The sequence below is a fragment of the Mugil cephalus genome, chromosome 21 (assembly GCF_022458985.1).
Source record: "Mugil cephalus isolate CIBA_MC_2020 chromosome 21, CIBA_Mcephalus_1.1, whole genome shotgun sequence".
Lineage (NCBI taxonomy): Eukaryota > Metazoa > Chordata > Actinopteri > Mugiliformes > Mugilidae > Mugil > Mugil cephalus.
Window position 1 is genome coordinate 17440485 of NC_061790.1, and position 8639 is coordinate 17449123.

At 43.2% G+C, this 8639-nt stretch overlaps 1 protein-coding gene across 6 annotated transcripts in view; it reads left to right on the top strand.

Moving 5' to 3' along the window:
- Nucleotides 1-8597, top strand: part of LOC124998712 (kinesin-like protein KIF13B) — a 39247-nt gene extending 30650 nt beyond the window's left edge. For 4 of the 6 annotated variants that reach the window (XM_047573186.1, XM_047573187.1, XM_047573188.1 and 1 more), the window contains 4 exons: nt 2458-2532; nt 3452-3517; nt 6022-7273; nt 7354-8597. In XM_047573186.1, the coding sequence (XP_047429142.1) occupies nt 2458-2532; nt 3452-3517; nt 6022-7273; nt 7354-7613 (1653 nt within the window). In that variant the 3' untranslated portion in view covers nt 7614-8597. The remainder of the gene's footprint in view (nt 1-2457; nt 2533-3451; nt 3518-6021; nt 7274-7353) is intronic. The other 2 variants (XM_047573189.1, XM_047573191.1) reach the window with 1 other exon arrangement.
- The last annotated feature ends 42 nt before the right edge of the window (nt 8598-8639 follow it).

Genomic DNA, 8639 nt, shown 5'->3' on the forward strand with positions numbered 1-8639 from the left:
CATAACATTATGACCACCTTCCTAGTATTGTGTAGGTCTCATTTGTGTCTCCAAAACAGTTGTGTCTGATCAGAGAATGGACACGGGTCTTCTGAGGGTGTCCTGTGGTGTCTGGTAACAGAATGTTGTTAGTCTTTGGGTCCTGTGGATTGAGGGGAGGGACCTCTATGCATCATCTCACAGATACTTGATCAGTTTGGTAACCAGTGAATTTGGAGGCCAGGTCAACATCTTGTGATGTTTGATGTTTTTTGAGTTGTTGCTAAAGCATCCTGCTAGGGCTGCTGCCATCAAAGAGTGTTATTGCTATTGGGTGGGGGGGGGCCTGGTCTGGTCTAGGTGGGTGGTTAGTTGCTTTAAGAACAACAGTCACTGTTGGTTGAGTAACTGAGTGAAGAATGAAACTGCCAGCTCATTCAGCAGGAACGTAGCAGGAGCCTCCGGAGTGATTGACGTGCTGTATATTTGTGATCCCAGTAGAGACCCTACAGACAGGCCCCATCGAGACAGCAGCACACTGTGTGTAGAGCAGGTTAATTAGGAGCAGGTGAACCTCGCCGCCCTGACGCGCCGCCTCCGCTCCTCATCCACTGATCTCCAATCATGTGTCATCGAGACCCGGGAGTCTGCAGCTCTTTCATGGCAGCAGCCAAACACTACAACTTCTGATTGGACTGATTAGCACCCTGAGCTGCAGAGGGAAGCTAATCAGGGAAATCATGTGCCGCGGTGTTTGGTTGGAATGGGAACCTGTCAGGCCTCGCTGGCGCATTCTTTGAGGCTATTGCCCTAATTAATGCTCTTTCCATCCCGCCTGCCACAGATGTTTACAAAGGTCAACACGAAAACAAAAGCCTTGTGTACTGCAAATGTTAGCAGGCTGGTAAGGTGTGATTGTTGCCCTGATCACAAAGCTAATCACCCTGGCAGAGTTCTAACATTTCCGCTGATATAAATGAACTGCATTGTAAATACCAGGGTAAGTATTAAGACTAAATACTACAGAGCATCACTCTTTCCATGTAGAAGCCTAATGAGGTAGACAGGATAGATTTCAACTACTAACTATCAAATATCTCCTACAGCAGAAACATTAAAGAAGACCTTTGAAGTGTCAAATCAACCAAATATATAACAGACTGATCTCGGTTACAAATGAGTGTAAAGATAGGGCTGGTTTCTCATTCAGCTCCTCTGGTTTGTACTGAATATACATATATTTGAAATGAATGAATGTTTGGCTTCTTAAGGATGGCAGTGTATTATGTATCTATATATCTGACTGATCAGAATCAGAATGACTTTATTGATCCCAAGGAGAAATTGCTTTTCATTAGAGTGGCTCCTACTCAAAGTGCACCAGTGTTCAGAACAAAGTAGGCTGTTATAGTAAGAATACACGCAAAAATATAAGAAATATATATAAAAACATGTACATGTTCCAAGTTGTTGCTCTATAATAACATTGCGTATGGGGTATTGCGCAGTGGGAAATTAATGCACATGGTGAGTCCAGAGTCCAATAAATATATAAGGAAATATGTCCACTTATATGTAAAGAGAGTGAACATGAGTTATTGCACAATATCAGCATGAATATGGGTATAAATATGGGTTATGCACACTCAGAGCGAGGAGTCGTACAGATTGATGGCCACAGGCAGGAATGATTTCCTGTGGCGCTCTGTAGGGCAACGTGGTGTTATTACAGACCGATAGACATGACGTTTGGTACAGGGGTTCATGGTCCCCAGACGATGGATTCTTCTGGTTACAGTTATGAGTTACATGTCATGGTAGTGGTTAAGTGGATTGTCATGACATGATTGTCATTAGGACTCTTATGCCCATCAGCATCTTAGTCGATCCCTTACATTCCATTTATACTCATCTTTGGTTAGTGTTCCAAATGTTAGCATATACTCTAGCTTTTAGCTTGGAGCACCATTGTGCCTATATACACATTCACAGAGCTGCCAGCATGTTAGTACAGTGTCTGATAGGTGAAAAAGCAACTGGAGACAATTCATTATCAATCCAGGCCACAATATGTGTTATGACACCATAACAGCATCAGGGAGCTCCTGAGGAACAACCACTCAGCAGCTCACGTCGTTGAGCCATTTTGGAACTTTGTCACTTGTAGCAAAGCCATGACCTTTGAAAGTCTCATCATTTGCTAAACACTGTACTTTATAGGAGACTTGACTTACACGGTGCAGTTTGGAGAGAATAATAGAGCTTTCATAGAGAAATAACCTCAGTCAGGGATGAATGTGTGCTGAATGAGACAAAAATGTATAATATGACATGGATTTAAAGTTGAATTACCCTTTTTATGATCAACCCAAACATTTTCTGAATGCCTTGACAAACTAGCACCTTGCTAGTATTGACTTGAGCTGGGACTTGTATCCATCCATATTTGTGCAGCTGACGTTTTGTGTTGACTTGCAGGTTGTGTGTCCTGAGCCAAACAGGGGTAGGATAGATGTGTTTGACCTGCTTTCTGATGTTAGACCTGTTGACCACGTAGGTTGTCGATCTGCTCAGAGCAGACACTCGGCATGACCCGAATCAACCATTCTGATGAACGGAGGCAGAAAATGATGTGAGAGACGAATGAGAGCTAAACAATCGTTCTGATTGAAGCTCTGTGAATGTATGTTGAGCAGCTGGAATGATTTTGCCTTTTATTATCTCACTATATAAGATGATGTGTTTCAATCACCCTCTCCAAAAACTACCAAAACAACAGTCAAAAAGCAAATCACAGAATCTAAAATCAGCGCACAGGCCATATTGAGTGTTAAAGAGGTAGCTTGAATGCTGAATGGGGATAAATGATTATGGGTGCAATTATAATTAGGGAGCAATTATCCTGATTGTTTTACCAGTTTATCATGATTATCTGTCTGTGCAATCTGATGAGCAAATATTTTTATTGCACTTTCTGCTTCTCGTGTCAACATCTTGACTGTTGATTACATGAAGAAATCCAATGTTTGATTCTCTTTTAATCCATGAACATACTAAAGTGATTACACACGAGTCTCAAACATGCCTGTGCAGTCGTAACGTACTCAATGGGCAGACTAAATAGTTGCTTAAAGGCTGCCAGAGAGAGAAAGACAGTGTGCTGTTAGTTTACAGCATCTGTCTTCTCATTAGAAGTCTAGATAAAAAAAAATTCCCCCACAAGCTCCGTTTCTGTCTCACTGTCACGCTGAATCCCCCACAGCAGCTAATCACCACTCTACTCTGTGTGTAATAAACAGGTTTGGAAATCTACAGCTTTGTATTAATATTTCCTCTCCAGGTTTTAACCAGACTCAAATGGCGCCATCTGGCTCATGATCACATCTTGAAATCGGCTACAAAACCTAATTAGCAGCTTTAAGATGTTTCGCTGTTTTATCTGAAACGATACTAACTTGGAACATGTTTGCAGAGTTTGCCGCGTATCGTGGTGCAGTCAGCCAGTATTGAAGAGGACATGAGCAGACACCAGCAGACGGTAAGTTCTCCAAACATGAAATGGCATGACCAGAAGTAGCCTGGTATATATGACATACATGCATTAATCAGCCACAACATTAAAACCATTAAAAACATTAACCATCTTGTGACAATTCATTGTTCTGCTGGGAGACTTTTGGACCTGGCATTCATGTGGCTGTTACTTAGACATGTAGCACCAACCTAGATAAGACCAGGCACAAAAATGCTCTGCACAACAGCACAAGGTGTTGACCTGGCCTCATAATTCACTAGATCCCAAACTGAACAAGTATCTGTGGGATGATCCACAGAGGCCCCTCCCCTCAACCCAGAGGACCCAAAGACCCCCACTAACAACATCCTGTTACCAGACACCACAGGACACCCTCAGAAGGATCATGTCCATTCTCTGATCAGACACAACTGTTTTGGAGGCACAAAGAAAACCTACACAATACTAGGAAGGTGGTGATAATGTTGTGGCTGATAGTTGTGCATGTACATTTAAGACCTGGTTGCAGCTTCTTGTCATTTGTTGTATTCTGCTGCTGTAACACAACAATTTCCCTCGAGGGATCAATGAAGTATATCTGTCTATCCATCTGTCTTTCAATTCCTCTTACATACTTCCCCCTTCAAAATGTGTGTGCTGGGTAAGTTCAGAGTGGCTTCCGGGCTAGTTTGTAAGTACCAGGAGATACACAAACTATTATTGGATTCTTCTTTCTCAGACATGTCTGCATTTTGAATGAAAAATCAATACTTAATTTGTCATCTCGGATAAAAGGTTTTCCTAACATGAGCCACTGCATTCTCAACGATTAGTTTGTCCACTTGGAGCTATAAGAGTGGAAGTCTCAAAAAGTGAGATGGTTCTAGGCTGCTAAATCATTCTTCATAAACTTAAAGAATGGACATATTTATCTTTGTTGTTGTCATTTATTATGTTCTTCACTTGTTTATTTGTTGTTTTATTCTTGGAGAAACTACCATGTGTTTCTTATAATTTTTCTAACTTCAAATCAAATCCCACACACAGTTAGATCCATATGTGTTTAGACACCAACACATTTTCGTTATTTTAGGTATGTATTAAGAGGTTCAATCAGCTTTGATTTGAGGGTGTAGAAAAGACAACCATTTTTATACAAGTCTCGTATTTTCAGACGAACATAGGACAAATTAATCCAGCTTTAAAATACTTCGTCAAGTATTGGTTGCAGGCAAAGTGTGCATGAAGTTTACAACCCATGAACATCACCAAAGAATGCGTCTCGTCCTTTGTGATGTTTTCCCAGACCTTTTCTGAGTCACACTGCCTTTAGTTGGATGAAGTCACATTGCAGAATATTCCTCTTCATTACCTTCAAACATTCCTAGGTTATGTTTGTAGTATGTTTGGGGTCATTGTCCATCTGTGCTGTGAAGCAGTCCGAACGTCTTTCCTGGGTTTGTTCCTCCCAGACACTAGATCTCTGTCTTCTCTCCTTTCACCTCTAATCACTAGTGACCATCTCCACCGTCTGTTCTGTACCAGAACCAGAAGGTCTAATCTGATCTTTCTGTCCGTGAGACTTATGAATGGATTTCCTTGGAATGTAGTTGCTCTTGTGAAGTTTTCTCTCTATTGTAGACTTGGATAATGATGTGCCTACCTCTATTTCTGATGGATTGGTTTTGTTTTTGCAGCCTAAGGAAAACCAGTTCAGTCCATTACTAGTTCCGCATCTAGAAAAAACTGTAGACTTTACCTGTTTAACTGATGAAGAACTAATGAAGTCATTCATCTGTCCATGAATCAGTCTTTGAGTCTACTGTCCAATCCCTTTTGAGCCTCTGACCGTAGGGGCCTGGTCTCATCTGATCTGGATGTGAATCCAAGCTGAGCTGCTGAGCTGCTGTAGCTGCGGTATACTTGGATTACTAGGATGAGAAGTGCTGTCATATTCCTAGGGACTACTATCTCATTAGACTATGAAATTCTCTGAGCACATGGAGAACATGTGACCTGAGACCTCTGCTAGATCTGCTGTTGTGTGATTTTATATAGTATTCTGAAGGTATTGATGAATTGTTTTACTTGTGCACCAGCAGGGTTCAGAGAAGATAAACCGAGGGCTGCCAGTTAGAAACGCATGTCATGGTGCCAGATATTTGTCCATTGTGCCAAAGAATTGTTTTACATGAATGAACTTCAGTGAGCTTCATTTCTGTTTTTAGTGTCTATCAATTGTTTGTTTTATAGTCACTCTTTAAATCTTTTTGCTCCCCCTCCCTGCACCAAACAGGACATGCACTAAGTTAAAGACCAGCTGGGGAACCAGTTAGCATCCAGATAAATGTTCAGACTATGTCCACTAGTGAAGAGAGAAACTGTAGCTCTAGCCAGTCACCTTGCACTAGCATGCACGACGCCTCTAAAGTCCTAAAGCTCATTAAATCCCCTTCTATCAGTTGTTTCTACTGCTTTTTCTTCCATTTTCTGTCACTAACCCCTGTGTTGCCATGGTTTCTCCCCAGGTTCCCATAGAGGATATCCTTCCTGCAGACACCCTAACAGAGGTCCCCAGGTCTGTGCCACTCCCACCTCCAATCATCCCAGAGACCGAAGACTCCACCCACAGCCCAGTGAGCGAGGTGTCCAGCGGGTACATGTCGACCAGCATATCTACAGCAACGCTGTCAGAGGTCTACACGCTGAGCTGGGACCTGCCCCCGCCAGGCAACAGCAGAGCAGACAGCTTCGACGGGGCATCAGATGAAGAGGACACTAAAGCTACACAGAAGCTCTTACCTCTCTCTGTCACTGCAGAGTCAGACACTGGTCTTGAATCACTTGCTGCCAACCAGTTGGAGCCTCAGGAATCATCGACCAGTTCAAATGAGAAGGCAGCTGCTGAGAGGACCGACCAGCCACCGTCCAGACCAAACGATACTAGACAAGTAGAACCAAACGCATCTCCGCCAGCCCAACTCAACCTAAAACACGATTTGACAACTAACCATATGGAGTCAGAACAATTAGCCAATTCAGAGACAGATAATGACTTGGTTGTAGAAAAAGAAAATGATACCAACCCAACAGAAGTACTACAAACACAGCCCCTTGAACCAAAGTGTGTTTTGATGGGAGATCTTGAGGTGGCTGGCACAAACAACACAGAATGTAATCTGGCTCTCCACAAGGAAACACAGCCACCAGAATCAACTGTCCCACAGCTTCAGCAGCCTAAACAAGACCAGACGCCTTCTGAAAGTACCGAAGCTCCAGCTCTAAACCCGGTCCCACCTTTGTCTGAAGCCTCAGATTCAAACAGCAGTTCCATCCTACCTTCAGCCTCAGGTGAGGTCCAACAGGTTGCGTCTTCCGATGCATCTACCAAAGCTGCAACAGGTCCCACTCCTCCTCTCAACGTTGAGCTCCCCAAACCCGTCTCCTCAGCAGCCAACCCTTTCAAGATCCAGAAGGTGAAGTCTTCAGACCTCAAGTCCTTTCAGCGTATTCTGGGCGAAGAGGAGGCTCAGCCCCCTCAGGTGGGCCGGACCAGCAGCCTCGGGACAGGACTCAACCTTCCAGTGCCGACGGAAGGCCTGGAAATTATCTCTGACTCAGAGGAAGGAGATGGAGCTGCTTCTACCGTTCTCCCTGACTGGTTGAAAGAAGGGGAGTACGTGTCTGTAGGGGCAAATAAGAGCGGTACAGTCCGGTATGTGGGACCCACAGATTTTGCTAAGGGTACCTGGGTTGGAGTGGAACTGGATGTACCAGCAGGTGAGTAGACCCCTGACACCTGATCTTTAACATACTTCCAGATTAAACCTCTAACAAACCTTTCTTCGGTCTTTATTCAGGAAAGAACGATGGCTCAGTGGGCGGAAAACACTACTTCCACTGTAACCCTGGTTACGGCGTGCTGGTGAGACCCGACAGAGTCGCCCGTCTCGGTGCCAAACGGCGTCGCCAACAGCAGCAGCAGCAGAAGCGGCGCAGCGCCAACCTGTCTGGATCCAGCCCAAACCTGGCAGCCCTCACCGCTCTGGCCAAAGGGGAGAGCGGCGGAGCACCGACCGGCCGCAACAGAGGAGAGAACCGCAAGTCATGGAACACTTGAAAAGCACATTGTCGACTAAAACGGCGAATTCTGGGACACACCAAGCAGCTGGTTGGTGTAATAATAGGGTAAGATTCCAGATCATCTGGGCAGATTCACACAGAGCTTCACTGTAGATGTTCATTAGATGTTCATCATTTACTCTCTGTTAACAGACTCCATTCCTGCCTAATGTGCTGGGTAATTAAAAACTACAGAGAAGTATTTCATCAGAAAAATGTGAATGGTTTTAGGTACATTCATGTTAATAACCATTTCTCAATAATTCATTTTAAATATATGTATTCTAATGACTTTAGAAGCTCGGCCTCTAAATCAGCATTTTTATCTTTTATCGTGTTACGCAACCTGCTAGACAAACGGACATTTCCATAAAGAGGCTAATGTTAAAAGTAACTGAATTTCACTGGATGACACCATTAACCTCCAAAGCTGGACGTGTGGTCTCTGTAACTCTTTTATTCGTAACGTTTGACTGGATGCCGTCATTTTATTGCGGTGCCTTAAAGTACTACGTGTATGACTACTGCTCATGAATATGCCTTAAGATACAGCCCACAGTATACTGTTGAAGGGTCTTATTCCGGCTCTTGAATGTGCATTTCTACTGTCTGACTAACTTGCACTCTTTTTTTTGAACAGTTCTACTGAAATTATGCACCATTTTAAGATCAGCTTTTTCTCTTTCTGCCAAGCGTGTGAGCACTGATTGGACGTTTTAACTAGGGACTAATGAAAATGTTGTCTGTGTAGGAACCTGTTGATTGGTGAGGATGCTTGAGGGATACTGTTTGTTGGAATGCATGTGGTTTGATTTTCTTTTTTTGTGTTGGTCAGTAATGTATTTTATACATACGCATTGAAGTTGATCACTTTGACTGCTTGAATGCTTATTTATTTAAAGGTTAAAATAGGATTTTGTTAAAGAAAAGCAAGAATCACCTTTTTATATCGATGTTGAATAAATTCCATTCTGCTCTTGTCGACCGGCGTGTGATGAATATTTGTCTGAAAATATGTAAGCAA